The following is a 16,324-nucleotide window of genomic DNA, read 5'->3' as shown; positions in this document are numbered from 1 at the left end:
AATGCTACGGAACACAATCAGTGAGATGAATGGGAGCCCAGCACCTGTCCATGGCACCACCAGGCAGGGAATGGAGCACACAGGTGAGAACCCAAGTTCTCACAGAACTTGAGTCACAGAAAAAGCTTCTGCAGCCAGCTCTGAAGTGCCATGAGGAGGTCCTTCTTTGATGACTTCTGTTTTTCCAGTTCCTCTTTTTTCTCAGTTGCTCGCTGTAAAATGAGAGCTTCACTTCTCGTGTAGTGTTGTACAAAGAATTTTAACAGATTTTGAATACTGTCCCTCAGCAGAAACAGGAGCTGAGAGACAAAGCAGCTCCATACTGCTGGGCATTAATCATCCAGGCTCTGCTGGGAATATGCATACTCTTTGGATAGAGTGGTGTGGAATAGGAACACTGAGGAGCACAAGCACAGGGCAGTGTGGAAATTTAACTCTCCAATAATTTAGAGAGTGGGCAGCTGGCAACATAAGGTCTTTTGGGAATGTTTTTATAGATACTAAAACCATGTGGTGGTTCTGGATAAATATTAAAGACTGTGGAGTACATTTATAATTGAATTTATGAGAGCTGACATTTACGCTATTGATAAGCAGTGATATTTACAGTATCTAGACAGGCCAGGGACTTGACTGCAAAATATCTGCCTTAGGTTCAGTGAAGGCAGTACAAGTGTGTAAAAGTTACGAGAAATGGAGGCTGTCACCTCTACTGAGTCTAGGCTTGTTCGCACTCTTGCGGGCTTATATCCCTGGTTGCAGCAATTATTCTAAAAAAAATGTTACCCTTGCTTTATTTCAGGAGTTTGCTACAATTATTTGGAGAGTGTCATCACTGCATAAAAGTGTGGGTTTGGTAAAAATGCTTTACATGTGTTAGTGTAATCAAAAGAGGTATATTTTAAGTGCATAGGTTTGCTGGACATGGCAAATCTTTAGCTCCACCTAGGGTTAGCCTGAGCCATTTAAAGTATTTCAAATCTTACCTAAATGAAAACTGAGCTTTTTGGTAACAGACCATTTTAGGTCACCTATTTTATAGTGCTGATAGAGTAGTGTAGCAGGGAAACTTTCAAGAGATTGCCTAGAGCAGCCAGTGACGCAGATAATTTTCAGGTCTTCCTCAGAGGCTATAGGAAGGATCAGTGCTAAACTGTGATGCTGGTTGTTTTATGACTGTCCTATAAATTGCTTCTCTCTTCTAATATTAGAGAAAAGAGTGGCCATGAAACTGTGAGTCATACGAAATAGGAAATGCCACAGTCAGGGGAAACCATTATTCTCTGGAACAAACCCTTTTCTTTCTACAAACCTATGAAGTAGTGTCATCCAGCATTACTTGCATTTTGTTGCAGGTATTAAAAGTGTTGCAGTATTTAAGAGTGTTTTGGAGAAAAAATACTTTATTGGGAGTAAAATCAGAAAAAAGTAGATTACTTCTGAAGGAAGAATAACTGGACAGACATGTAAAGCATAGTGTAGAAGTACTTCTGTACCAAACAAATAGCTAATTCAAGCTTCCTAAGTAATTCTGAAATCTTCAGGTACCATTTAATTTAGTTTTCTGTCATAGAACCGTAGAATGGTTTAGGTTATAAGTGACCTTAAAGATCATTCAGTTCCAACCCCACTGCCAGGGCAGAGAATCTTCTGTTAGACCAGGTTACTCAGGCCCCCATCCAACCTGGTCTTGAACATCTCCAGGGATGAAAAGTTGTCTAAGGACAACCTATTCCAGTGCCTTACCACTCTTAAAGTCAAGAATTTTTTCTAATATGTAGTCTAAACCTATGCTCCTTCAGCTTAAGGACATTGGCTCTGGTCCTGTCCTGCCAGGCCTTTTTCTGAAGTTCCTCTCCGGGTGGGGTCTCAGCAGAGCAGAGCAGGGGGGCAGAATCCCCTCCCTGGCCCTGCTGCCCACACTGCTTTGGATGCCACCCAGGACACAGTTGACTCTTAAGGCTGCAGTCTGATATTTCTGGCTTATGTTGAGTTTTTCATCCACAACATTCCCAGTCCTACTTCCCATGGTTTTTCTTGATCCTTTGTCTGCCCAGCTCATGCTTGCACTTGGGATTGCTTCAGAACATGTACAGGACATGGCTTAGTGTACAGATTTACGAAGTTTGATATTATATAGGATATTTTTATTTTTGGAGATGGTGTTCATGTTTTCTGTCATTTCAGTGGCTTGCCCACCTAAGAGCTATTATCGTTACTATATACATGAAGATGTAGATGATATATGACGAATGTTGTTCTGCAGAGATGTGCCCTGAAGCTTTGAGAGGGACAGTTGTGGCCCAGTGCTGTTAATGGATAAGATTAGCATTTATTATAAAGTCCACTGCAACTACAATGGCAACTGACTGGTTTATTGTTTAAAGGGATGAAATGGAAAATGTGTTTTCAAGTTAAACATAGATATATTACTGTTTGCTGTGAAGTAATCCCCCTAATAAGATTGTCCGAATTTGCTTTTCTGATGAGAAGCAAAATTCAGTTTACCATGTCAAAGTTTAATTTTCTGGGGTTTTTTTTTGGTTTTTTTTGTTTTTCATTTATATAACCCCCGTTGCAGAAAGGGGACCTCCATCTTCACTACAGCTATTGTCAGCTTTCCTGAAAAAAAGTAACATCACTTGCTAGAGAAGGAGTGAAGCACTGAAGGCATAAGGGCCACCTTTGAAAGGGAAGTGATGTATTTAGCTACCTACTGTGACACCTAAATTCAACATTACATCCTACTTTGAAATCCTAAGTTCTAGCATAGCCATATCCATATTTCTGATCTTGTCCTCTACAGTTCACCAAGCAGAGCCAGGACATGGTCTGGAGCACTGCTCCATCTCATCCATAGGGTTCATTGTCATTGTGCATCCTGAGAGCGTTCTCATCCCAGGCACAGTGTGGTGGACAGCAAGAGCCTGTGACTGGTCCCAGGAGACTGTATGAAAAAAGACTCTTTCTTCTGGGAGATACAGAGGCTCTCCTGGTCTCCTGGCTGTGGTCTACTGTGCATGATCAGAGGTAAAGCAGGGCATGGCCAGCTGAGGTTTTCAGAGTGATGAGAGCCTGCTTGCTCTCTTACTTGGCACCCCAAGACAGTCTGCCACATTAAGGGCAGGTGACTCTGCTGAGCAGTGCCACTCTCACCCCTCTGAAGCATTGTTTCCCTAGTTCCTCTTCCCACACAGTGCTCACCCCAAATCATCACCTCCCTTCTGCAGGCGGGAGCAGCTAATTCTTCTCCCTCATCCTTAGTGTTGTGAAATTTGGCACAATTTGTGTTTTTTCTAAACTGCTGAGGAGCCCTGATCCAATGTTGTCACATGCAGAGAATAAAGCACACATGTTTTACTGCAGAATTCAGTGCTGATTCTTTTTAGAGCCTCCAACTGTAACTTAGTTTCTAACTACCATCTAAAGTTTCTCAGGAATGTTTGTTTTTTTGTTTTTTTTTTAATCACTACATTTACAACATGCAGTAAAGAAGAGCTAATTATCCATGCCTTTGTCCATTTTTGAAAATAAATTAAGCCAAACAAATTGCCCCATTCTCTTGGCTCACATAAATGGTAAGTGTCCTAGTTTAGGGCAAATTTGGGAGAAAATCTACAGAAGGAGGCCCCTTCAGAAAGCAAACCCACACAGCCCCTCCCTCCAACCGGTTCGGGAAGGATTCCTCGGAGAGAAGTGGAAAGAACCTGTTTATTTAACAGGCACAGCACCCCCCCCCAGCACACAGAATGAACAATACCAGATGATAACACTCCTTCACCACTCTGAAAAGGATGACAAATTCAGAAAGTCTCTCTTGGGGGGTGGTTGCTCTGTTGTCAGTCCCTCCGGCGCTGGAGATGGCTGCTACAAGCCACGAGGTGCAAGCTCTCGGTGTTTCCAGGTCCCAGTCCAGAGCAGGTTCAAGTAGTTCCAAAAAGGGGAAAAAAAAAAAAAGGAAAAAGGGAAAAAAAAAGGAAAAAAGGAAAAAAAAAAACAGTCCAGGGAAAAAAAAATTGGACTGCTTAGCTAAACTAGCTAATGAGCAGAAGCAAAAGCAAAAGCAAGAGCGAAGCAGGAGCAAGCAGAAGCCAGAGCAAGAGCAAAGCAAAAAGCCCAGCAAAAAGCAAAAGCCGCACTATGTACTCCCTGTCTCTGTGTCCCGCCAGCCGTGGGGGAGCGGGCAGATAACAAAACCCAAACAAAACATTCACTCTTCAGAGCCAGTCTTGAAGGCACAGAACATAATATCCAGCATAAACAGAACACACAAATGGGGATACAAGCATCATAACGTCACCCTAGGACAGTAAGAGACATATGAGACCCAGGGAGGGGGACCTTTATTTGTGTGTGTGACAGAGACACATTGAAGGGTGTATCAGTCATTTTTTCTGTCATTTCATTTTCTGTTCTGCCTTCAGCTGACTTTGCCTGTGCCACAGCAGAGGTGGAGGCAGTGATGGGCAATGCTCAATTTCCCAAAGCTCAGTTGCCATAACCTGACTGCCGAGAACTCGGCTTCTACCACTACTCGGCTACTACCACTGGTCACAGATGTGGCAATATTTCATGGGAGGGGGAAATGTTTGATTGCATTTGCAAATGCAAAAATAAACTGATGGATTTTTATGGATGAATTTACAGGGAGCTAGTATATACTGTGGTACTGTGCACAAACCTAAATTCAGAAGGTTTCAGAAGGTAAATTCAGAAGGTAAATTCTCCTGTAGAGTAATGGTCTCCTCACGTACTGTTTTGAAGCTCCATGTCTGGTGTCAGTCACTTTAGCTGGAAAATACTGATGAAGAGTGTATGTGAGTGTGGATGTATGTACCTATCTTCTACCAGAAAAAATACACATACTAATATATTACAATGCTTCATAAGTTCTTATGAAGGCCAAATGATATTGTTCTTATGTTTAGTGAAAGTTATTTGGTTTTTTATATTGGTATTCAAGGGGCAAATATAATTTTGGAAGAGTTAGTACTTAATCATACAGGGATGAGTAGTTGCCTCTGTGTTTCTCCTTTGTGAATTTAAAATGGCTAATTTTCTTTTCAGTTGGAAGAGAAAATTCATGTGTTAAAAATACTGAATAGTGAATCTTAGCTTCTGCACAAAAATGAAAACCAAACAGAAGGTGAAATATTACTCTCAAAAAATGTCTTTCTGTAGTGCCAGAAGTCAGGATTTTGGTTAACCTCTCCTGTTATCATCCTGTATTCATCTGAATAGAGAGAAAACAAATAATGCAATAATAAATTATTCAGAATGACAGGAAATTATTAGTTTTAGTATTTAGCTTCTGTTGTCTTTGTAGATAAATGGCATTGAAGTGCCTTTTGCTCTTATGAGAGAACTGAGTTACCTTGTTTATGTTAAATTATTAAAAAAATAAATCACTAGCAGTTTTATGTAGATGTCTGTAAATATTTGTCTGTGAATGTTTGCATCCATCTAAGCAAAGTGAAGTGTAAAACCTGGATGCAATCATTTAATATATCCAAGTAATAAACTGTTATTGTAGTGTTGTGGGTAATAAAGCACAAAGATGCATGAAGTACACCCTCAGCAAAAAAAAAAAATTAGGGTATCCTGTATACTCATTCTCTTCTAGGATGAAGTATTGGATACATGAAATGGCAGTTAGTATGAAGGAAGTATTTAAAGAGAAGGGGCTAACTAGAGACTAAGAGTGGAAGAAGGGGAAATACCCTGAAGAACAGACTGGAAGAGGGGGAAATGTGTTTGTGTAATAAAAGCATTTTTAGAAAATTACTTTGAACATGCCACAGAGACAACATGAGCAGTCCTGCATGCTGTGACGGGGTGGGAGGTTTCTTCCATTCTTTTGTTTAAGAAAAAATTCTACAGTAATTTAATCTTTTAAAGACATTAAAATGAGCAGAAATCACATAAAATAGCAGAAGTTGTTGGCACATGCATGACTAAATCTCTTGTGAGACTTTTTTTAGCTTTAGATACACATCTATACCTAATTCCCAGCTATAGCCAACTTTTATGACCCAAACACAGCTCCACATATAAGGAGTGGTTAATGACCTGCAGATTGCAATGATTAAAATACCGTTTTCTGTTTTGATTTCTGTCTTTTGGAAAACAGTGCTCAAGGAGGACACTTGTTAGTTAAGACAATAAGCAACTGAAGCTGCAGTTGCAGAGCAACATTTTCGCTCACGTAGTGAAGTCTTTTGAGAGGTCCTTTAGCTAGAGCCGATCTGCAGTCAGAGATGTGGTATCACCACACAAGCTGTACCACTGCTAGCACCGTTGCGGGAGAACAGCAGTCAAACCTTGTGCTTGCAAGCTAGAATAGATGTTGGAAAAGGGGAAAGACTAAGTTTACAAGAATGATTCTAGGCCTTAGAAATTTCAGTAAATATATGCAATTCTGAAGAAGGTTGGGAATTACTTTAGATGTATTCTGTGTAGGATGCTCATATTGCCCAAATGAAATCTCTACAGAGCAATTTCCTAAGTCTTTTCTAGACTTCTGCAACAGTGAATAGAAAAATTTCCTCTGTGCTATACATCTCAACTTCAACTGGTCATTAAAATGTGTCATATGATGTTTTTGAAGGTTTTTTTTTTTTATTTCCTCTAAAGCATGTCTAAAGGAGTGACTCAGGTGTGAAAACTGATAATGTAGATGTGCAAGACAACCAAGGTGAGATAAATCCCATTCCTTGAACATTTAGGAAAAAAAGCATAACAAGATGCAAAGAAACTACGTTCACAGAGGTTTAGGTAGAATGTAGAATTTCTTCTCTTGTGTTGGATCTAAACACCAAGATTTTTTCTTTCTGCTTCTGTTTTCTAGAATGATTACAAGAAACTGTCTATGCAATGCAAAGATTTTGTAGTTGGACTGCTTGATTTGTGCAGAAATACAGAAGAAGTGGAAGCTATTCTGAATGGTGATGTAGAGATGAGCCATAATAATGGAGAGCATGGTCGACCCAGCCTCAGCCGCTTAAAACTCGCCATCAAGTATGAAGTTAAAAAAGTAAGCAGTTCTATTGTTCAAACAGGCATGTCATGATGGTGGTATAAAATTATGTTTTTGTTAAATGTTGTGTTTTGGTAGCCTGTGACACTGAAATGAATGTTTGGGCCCTTTGGTTTTTGCAATCTAAAGAATCCTCGCTTGCAATATAAACAAGAAGTAGATATTTAAGGTGAATATTGGTCACAATAAGCATGAGAGCAAATGACTCTAAAACAATGTGTAGCTATGTGCAAAAGTTTTTGATATATATTTTTATTTTAGATCTGTTTTTTAAAGAAAAAAGATGGAAAAATTTTGCACTACTTCTGAAGCCTGGAAAAATGTAAGATCTAATAAAAGCTAGAAAATAGTACATCAGTCCTAGTGCACTACATAATAAGTATTGATACAGACTTTTGTCAAGCTGTTGTGTCTTGCTCAGGAATTTGAGAAAACCTGGAGAAAGGGCATGTCTCACAGAAATTGTGTTTGTGTCTGTACAGAGGGATCAGAAGCACAACCTAGGAATATCAGTACTGTGCTTGTTAGTTCAGGAGAAAGCAGGCTTTAGGCAGTGCCAACTACAGGAATTATTGGCCCTTTTTTGGCTTGCTTTCATTTCTACTGACAGTTTTATACTCTGCTCTCCATCTGAATAGTGCTCAGTGAAACCAGCTGAGTTAGTAGCTGCATAAACATTGGAATTTCCCAGGAAACTTGTCTTGGATAATATAGGTTGTAAAATTCTAGGTGACTTGTGTCAGCCAGGGAGAAATTACTTGTGTGGTGAAGTTTGTACGACCAAAGATCAAGAAAACACAGGTAAAAAGTATATTTCAAAAGCATGCTACCCTAAATTTTTACAGAAATTGAGTTCACATCCCTGGGGGACACACAAAAATTTACATGAACAATTTATGTGTTCATGAATGGAAGAAAAGAAAAAAAAAACCCATTTTGGCTGAACCAGTATATGAGCACAACTTGCAAAACACTTGCCAAGCTACAGTCACTAAAGAGAGCTGAAACAGCTGTTGAAGAGAACAGATTACATTGAGATTGGGTACTTCATACTGTGTGAGTGTTAGTGCTTCTGCAAATGTGAACTTTCTTGCAACACTTTCTCTTATCTCAACAAAGACATTTCTTGTACCTGCAGCCAGTCATCTTTTAAGTATAGAGAAAAGATCTAGAAAAAAAATACTACATTCAAATAAATTTTTATTTTATTTATAGATTTGGATTTAAAAATTGTATGGTGCACAAGAATCTACTATTTTTTAACGTCTACCTTTGTAAGATGCTTCTTATACTGTCGAGAGGACACAAAGAGCCTTATAGGACAGACTTCTCAGTTTTGCAGTTTGTCCATATAGTTCCAGAACCAAGTTATAAGTAATGCTCATCTGATTTCCTGCAAATGTGACAGGTGTTTTCTCATGCCAGCTGAAAAAAGGGTATTTTCTGTGTTAATTATGTGAAAATAAGATATATTATTTCTGTCTTAAGTGAAGATTATGTAGCGTTGTTTGCAGAACAGAAGACTCAAAGTGTTGGAATTTCTGAAGCAGTAAAATTAAAATCATAAATGTCAGAAATATACAGAGTTTGCCCAGATAAATTAGCCATAGATGAAATTAATAGTTTGTGATGGAACATAGTGTTAATAAATAAGTTTTTAAGTTAAAGTATTTATTGCTAATGGCAACGTTCATGTTTGCTGGGAGACTTGGCTTATCAAAATAGTTTTTCTTATGCCCCTGTTAATGCTCCTTTGAATTTATGCTGCATGATCACTATTCCAGCATTCTTAATACACTTCCTATAGCTGTATTTTAAGGGAAGATATTCTTAAAGCAGTATCATTTTTGTGCTCTTTTTTTTTTTTAACTAGTTTGTAGCACATCCAAACTGCCAGCAGCAACTCCTCTCTATCTGGTACGAGAACTTGTCGGGTTTGCGGCAGCAGACGATGGCAGTGAAGTTTCTGGTTGTCCTCGCGGTTGCGGTTGGACTGCCCTTCCTCTCCATGGCCTACTGGATTGCTCCTTGCAGTAAGGTCAGCCTGGGAAGCCTTGTCAGGGCCTCGTAATAAATCCTTCAGCACATAAATTCCTGTATGATGAAGACATGCTTACATAACACTTCAGAAACATGTTGTTTTAACGTCAAGTTAGAATGGAGTGGCTGAAAGGTTGCACGTTCAGGCAATTATAATTAAGACAGGTAAATCTGTTAATTGCAATATGGAGTAAACTAAGTTACAATGGTTGACCAAGTGTTGCCTTGAGGAAATCCTGCTTTAAAACCAGACAAATAGTTTTTCATTTAGTTCTTGCCTAAGCAGGCAGATGCAGAGGATAGTCATTTTCCATTGATTCAGAGCTAAGTTCAAGCTGTGAGTTGATTCCAATTTTTCAAAGGAAATTTTCTTTTTCATTATCAAAGTAACTCTACAAAAGTCAAGAGAGAGCTAGTATTCATCGTATTTTGTGAGGTCTTCAAAGCAGTTACACAACCTGCCCTGCATTCACTTGCAATGCTCTGGCTGGGATTAGGTGCTACCAATATATCTGCTTTGGTTTATATATAGTATGGAAAACCTTTCCAATTAAGATGGGTTGCAATTTCTGACCTCACTGAGCTTTGTGTTGAATCCCTCTTTCAGTTGGCCAGTATCCCTTTTGATGAACACTAATGGAAGATTTCCCTTGAAAGTATGTTAGAGGGACAAATGGCCTCCTAGAAAGATTGTTCAACATGTTGCAGTATGAGATCCACAATTCTAGCAGGTTGAACTCTGTAGCATTTTATGTTTTGCCATATTTTTTCACGTCTTTCAAGCTAGACAATAAAAATCAGTTGCATTATTTTCACTTTTTGGTATTATGACTAGGGGTTTTTATGAATAATTTTCTGTTAAAACCCCTTGAGATGCAACTCATTTCTGCTACTGAGATACAACAACAATTTCTGCTGTAGCAGTGACTTACCTTCTTGTTACTTTCTTTCAGCGATTTATTTGTCATATACAAACACCGTCAGTCTAAAATTAAAAAGTACTTTTCTGCAGCTCCAAACTGCATGGACAAGCTAAGACTTTTAATATTAATACAGGCACTCTCAAAAATAAAGAATTGCTAAAAGTTCCACCTCACGTGAGTTTGTATGGAGCTATCAGGTTTTGAAGTGTTGCACTAAACCATTTTTTAAGTTGTTCATAGTCATTACAAAGCTGAGAACTTTTCCTTTGTACAAGTCAGGAGGAAATTAAGACTTCACAGACCTACCAATATAACCTTTTGAGGTGTCACTACTTTTTTAAAAAAAGAAAATAAGTTGGGAAAACTGCACAATAACTGTGCTAAATTGAGTATCACATCAGTCAGGAAAGGGAATTCTTTTCTTCATAATTCACTCATAGTTATAATGCTTTTAGTAAGTGTGTCAAAATCTTATTTTCTGTCTTGCCTCACGATGAAGCTGGTTAGGATTAAAAGATTCAACAAGTGTAATAGATTTTTCACTTGATTATGTATCATAGACATGGATGCCCACAAAATAATTAAAATATTATTTCAAATTACTGCGTTGAAATACATTATATTTCAGTAATATATAATAAAGTATATTTTATATTTTTTCATTTCAGTTTCACTGTTAATCTATCACTGATATCCTAACAGTGAAACTGATGAATTATTCCTCTGAAAATAGCAAATCAGTAGAAACTTCTAAAGATGACTGTGAACAGGGCATCATAGTATATAAACATTTTCAGATATTTGCTTCTTTATATTATTGAAATATATTATTATCTGTGTTACTGCTCTTTTTATATACATTTTATTTGGAACTGGTCATTGCAATATCCTTGTGTTTGTTTATCTCTGTTGCAGCTGGGGAGGATAATGCGTGGACCATTTATGAAGTTTGTAGCCCATGCAGCCTCTTTCACCATTTTTCTTGGTCTGCTTGTCATGAATGCAGCTGACAGGTTTGATGGCACCAAACTCCGACCTAATGAAACAACAGACAATGTAAAACAGCTTTTTAGGATGAAAACATCCTGTTTCTCCTGGATGGAGATGCTTATTATTTCTTGGGTAGTAGGTAAAAATTTTTGCTTAAATTGCTAAGATTAGAAGTGAAGCTGAACCCAACTGAATCCTTTCCTTTTAATGTTTTGTGTAAGAATTGCAACAAAGGGAGTTAATTCAGCTGTCTGCATTCCCACATGGGCCTTGTGTTTTTTATTAGATGGCAGCAGGATTCATGTGTCTAGCTGATCTCAAATATGCAGACTAAATATTTAGGTGAAATCTATATTATCTGAAGATTGATATTCATAAAACTGAATTAATTAAAGCAAAGTGTCTACCAGTTTTTGAGGTGATTGAGTCCCAGTGTGAGCTTCCAGGAGGAGAGATTTTTACTTGATGAGCCAAGATTTTTTGTGTCCATTTGTCTCTTATTCTCTTATTTTGCAAGCATGCCTGCAGAACTAATAGTGTTTAGCTGAATATATTAGTGACGACAGAGAAGAATATAGATCCCTGAAGATTCCGTGGTAGATTTTTCCATCCCAACACAGGAATGAAATGAGTGCTATGAGCAGTACTCTGAGCTGACCCATTCAACTTGATGATGTAGAACTCTTCAGTGTCAGAACTTGAGCACAGACCTTCCAAAATATTTTAGTTGTCAGATTCTTACTTACAAGTCTACTACCTTTTAGTCCAGTAGGGTTTAGATGCCCAAATATTTTAAGGATCTAGTTATGTCAGTTATGTCAGAAAAAAAAAGCTAAATTCAAGCTATCCATTCAAGAGCTTATGCATTTAAAGTATTTTGCTTTTATGATCTCACTGTGATTGAAAGTTGTATACCAATTCTTATAGCTTTAAAAGACATTAGCAGTATTTATTTATTTCATTGTAAAGCTATTTATAAATTATTATAATTTTATATTTTAGGAATAATTTAGCCCTTCCATTTCCAAAGTCTATAAACATCAATATTTTCATCTTGTAATAAAGAAGTAAATAATAAATTCTCAATTTGAAGTTCTACTTCGCTAATTTAATCTATTTTTGTATCAGTGTCATGCATAAGACAGTTTATGAAAAATTGATTCATGCATACAGATGTGACATTGACTTTAGCTACTGTAATTGACATTATTATTGTCCTTATCTGAAAATGATGAAAAAGGCTTTCAATTTGATAAATGTAAAAATTAGTGACATTATTTAATTCAGTTATTAACTCTTTAGTATTTTACTTCATAATTACATAATTTTTACCTTAAAAAGAAAAAAGGATTTTCATAATAAAAAAAGCTGTCATAAGATGATAATGTACTTTCATTTTATTACTAAGGGACAATAGTTAGGAATCAAACAGATACCTTTATCCTATTGAAGAAGGATTACGTCTCAGTCTTACTTTCATGATCATTTGTCACATATATAATAGAGCCTGTACTCAGGGAAATGGCAAATAAGAAATTTTGAGTTATGCTTTAGCTCTACCACCGCTATTTATTCATGCCAGAGCATTTCTGCTCTTCTCATTTTGTCCTGTGTTTGTAACAGATGGTAATACTCACATCCCATTCCTCTCTTGGAAAGCTTTTGTAGTTTTACAGGAAAAAGCAGACTGAAAGATTGTTATTATTACTCAGATGAGAAAGAAGTATCAGAATGTATATGAATTTGCAGGTCCAAGGATTTCATTTTGTGTTCAAACTCCCACTGATAAAAGTAGTTTTGAGTTTGACTGCAACCAAGAGCAGGTCCTGTATATAATTAAAATATAAAACAAACATGAAGAATAAAGAATAAACTGTTTTCTTGTTCTGTCTTATACAGGCATGATATGGTCTGAATGTAAAGAAATTTGGTCTCAAGGTCCAAAGGAATACCTGTTTGAGTTATGGAATATGCTTGATTTTGGCATGTTAGCAATTTTTGCAGCATCATTTATTGCAAGGTTTATGGCATTTTGGCATGCATCCAGAGCCCAGAACATCGTTGATGCAAACATGAAAGATCTGACAAGTCCAACACTGGAGCCCAACATAAAATACTACACCTTGGGTGAGTTGATTGCACACTTACTGGGCCAAAACAAAGTGATTTTCTTTTAATAAGTCTCCAATACCATAATTTCACACTGTAGTACTGAAGAAATTCCCACTGCTTCTCTTTCTTATCCTTATAGCAAGTTGAACGTGAGCCAGCAGTGCCCTGGCAGCCAGGAGGGCCAACCCTGTGCTGGGAGCATCAGGCCAGCTGGGCAAGGGAGGGGATTGTCCTGTTCTGCTCTGCACTGGGGCGGCCTCACCTCCAGTGCTAGGGGCAGTTCTGGGTGCCACAATATAAAAAAGAGACTAAACTAGAGAGAGTGTCCAAAGGAGGGCAATGATGATGGTGAAGGGCCTTGAGGGGAAGTCGTATGAGGAGCTGCTGGGGTCACTTGGTCTGGAGGGAAGGAAACTGAGGGGGAGACCTCACTCAGTTACAGGTTCCTTGTGAGGGGAAGAGGAGGGGCAGGCACTGATCTGTGCTCTGTGATGAGCAGTGACAGGACCTGAGGGAATGGCCTGAAGTTGTGTCAAGGGAGGTTTAGTTTGGATATCAGGTGAAGGTTCTTCACCCAGAGGATGGTTGGGCACTGGAACAGGCTCCCCAGGGAAGTGGTCACAGCACCAGCCTGTCTGAGATCAAGAAGCATTTTGGCAATTCTCTCAGGCACATGGTGTGACTCCTGGGGATGGTGCTGTGCAGGACCAGGAGCTGGACTCAGTGATCCTGATGGATCCCTTCTGACTCAGCATATTCTGTGATTCTGTAATTCCACTATTGGATCACAGTTCCTCTGGCTGTGTTTGTACATCTTTTTGTAGACTGTTCTAGACAGCACTGAAATGAACTAATATCAAAATAAATTAACTATCACCCACTCCTTTTCTAGATAATTTTAATCTGTTCAAATATACAATACTGTCTTGCAAACCAGTCTGTGGTGGTGAAGCTTTCAATGGAATGTACTGTAATTCAGGGACAGAACTGAGCAATGATATGCAGGAAGTTTATAAACCTTTTTTGCCAGCAAAGCCAGTATATCTTTTATATATTATTTGTTCAGAGGCTCTATTATATTTCTTTAATTTTTTTCAATCCATGCTCTTTACCAGTAAGAGATAAAAATGTTAAGAAACTTGCTTGGGATATTTGGGAAGTCCTAGAAGGTATTTTGCCCAAATGAGGAAAAAATTAGGCACTGTTGACTTGTGTCCACTCAACACCACCACATCTCTCTTCCCATTATTAGATACTTTTCTCTAGATACTAAATTACATCCGTTTCTGTCTTTATTCTGTGCTTCAGATACTATTTCTGCAAAGGTTGCATTTTTGCATTATCCAGACTACAGAAAAGCAGAGTAATTAAAATATATATATTCTGAAGCACATTAAATTGTAGTCTTATAAATTTACTGGAAGGTTATAAATTTCACGTAAGTCCTAAAAGCAACTAGTTGAGGCATTTTTTTCATGTGTGCATGTACTCTGAAGTCTGCTTGAAGAGCATCTGTGTATGGATGGTATTAACAGTGAGTATTTAATGCCAAGTTTTTTTGTAGGGTAGGAAACATGACTTGATGGACTCCAGGTTGAACATGAGCCAACAATGGGTCTATGCAGCAAAGAAGGCCGGTGGTATCCTGGGCTACATTAGGCAGAGCACTAGCAGCAGGTGGTCCAGAAAGGCCTCCTATAGATAAGCACATGTACTAACAGGAATTCTCATCTTTTGTTTCCAGCCAGAATAAACTGGGATCCGTCTGATCCTCAGATCATTTCTGAAGGGCTGTATGCAATTGCAGTGGTGTTAAGTTTCTCACGGATAGCCTACATCTTACCAGCTAATGAAAGCTTTGGACCACTGCAGATATCACTTGGGAGAACTGTGAAAGACATCTTCAAGTTTATGGTGATATTTATCATGGTATTTGTGGCTTTCATGATAGGCATGTTTAATCTGTATTCCTACTATCTGGGAGCAAAACAAAATGAAGCGTTCACAACGTAAGTACAACTGATTGAATTGTAACCTTTATTTTCTTAACAGTAACTCAGTAAAATACTAAATATTCTTTGCAATGCTACTATATTTTTGGATGTGGGGAACTGAGATGTCTTTATCAAAGCAAGAGAAAATAAGTCTTGAAACAGATGGAGATAAATAGGAAAAAAACCTCAGAAGTTTGGACTTAGGTATATTTATTAACTGATCAGGGGGAAATACATGCATTTAATTTAACTAACCTCAAAAAAAAAAATCACTATTTCCACACCATGACTTTACCCTGGAATTGTGGAATAGTAAAAATTCAGCTGGAAGATTATGGTCCATACAGCTAATTTTTTTGAAAATTGATGATTTGCCATCAGATATCCTGTCTTCATAGTTTTGGAATATTTGTCATATTAATGGTGAAATAATTCCCAGTAAGTGAACTAATGGTGCAATTTAAATAAAGTATTTACAGGTTAATTATTTTAAAATCAATTTTCATATTGACAGCAAGCTTGTAGTATGTAGATTAAAGTAGTTAACAAGTGAATCATTGTAATATTCTTTTGAGGATGGATATATGATTGCTAAAAGCATCTGATCTGAATCAAGTTGTTTTATTATTAGTCCTAAGTGTTAGGAATCTTGTGTTATGAAGCAGCCTGTACCCAAGAAATTTGACAGTCTACTTTTAGGCACAGAGGTGGAGTTCAACATTATGATAATGGAAAAATTTGTACACTGTATAAAAATGATAACTGGCAATTTTTACAATAAGGATATACAGCTTTTCTTCAATAACATATGCATGTGTCCAATTTCTCCTTTTAGTGTTGAAGAAAGTTTCAAAACATTGTTCTGGGCTATATTTGGACTCTCAGAAGTTAAATCAGTTGTTATCAATTATAAACACAAATTTATTGAAAATATTGGTTATGTTCTTTATGGAGTCTATAATGTTACCATGGTCATCGTCTTACTGAACATGCTTATCGCAATGATCAACAGTTCATTCCAGGAAATTGAGGTAAAAAGTCCATTTATGATGAAATATCACCCTGTTGACTGTTACAACTAATTGTCTCAGGCTTCTGGAAAATTTTCTTGTTGACATCAGGACTAGTATCACATAAGCTTTTGGAAAATTTTAGAAGAAAACATTAATGCTACTGTTCATTTTTATTATTAAATACCTGTCAATTACTTGTCTGCATGTGCTTGCAAT

The 16,324-nt window shown here is 37.6% G+C and overlaps 1 protein-coding gene across 3 annotated transcripts in view; it reads left to right on the top strand.

The window, feature by feature from the left end:
• The window catches only part of TRPC6 (transient receptor potential cation channel subfamily C member 6), an 83,939-nt gene that overhangs the window by 50,597 nt on the left and 17,018 nt on the right, over positions 1-16,324 (top strand). For all 3 annotated transcript variants that reach the window (XM_038148410.1, XM_038148418.1, XM_038148428.1), the window contains 6 exons: positions 6,848-7,033; positions 8,910-9,074; positions 10,915-11,128; positions 12,889-13,116; positions 14,846-15,110; positions 15,931-16,126. In XM_038148410.1, coding sequence (XP_038004338.1) covers positions 6,848-7,033; positions 8,910-9,074; positions 10,915-11,128; positions 12,889-13,116; positions 14,846-15,110; positions 15,931-16,126 — 1,254 coding nt within the window. The remainder of the gene's footprint in view (positions 1-6,847; positions 7,034-8,909; positions 9,075-10,914; positions 11,129-12,888; positions 13,117-14,845; positions 15,111-15,930; positions 16,127-16,324) is intronic.

This window comes from Motacilla alba, chromosome 1 (assembly GCF_015832195.1).
Source record: "Motacilla alba alba isolate MOTALB_02 chromosome 1, Motacilla_alba_V1.0_pri, whole genome shotgun sequence".
NCBI lineage: Eukaryota > Metazoa > Chordata > Aves > Passeriformes > Motacillidae > Motacilla > Motacilla alba.
Note: the sequence above shows the minus strand (reverse complement) of the source record. Positions and strands in the feature narration are given on the sequence as shown.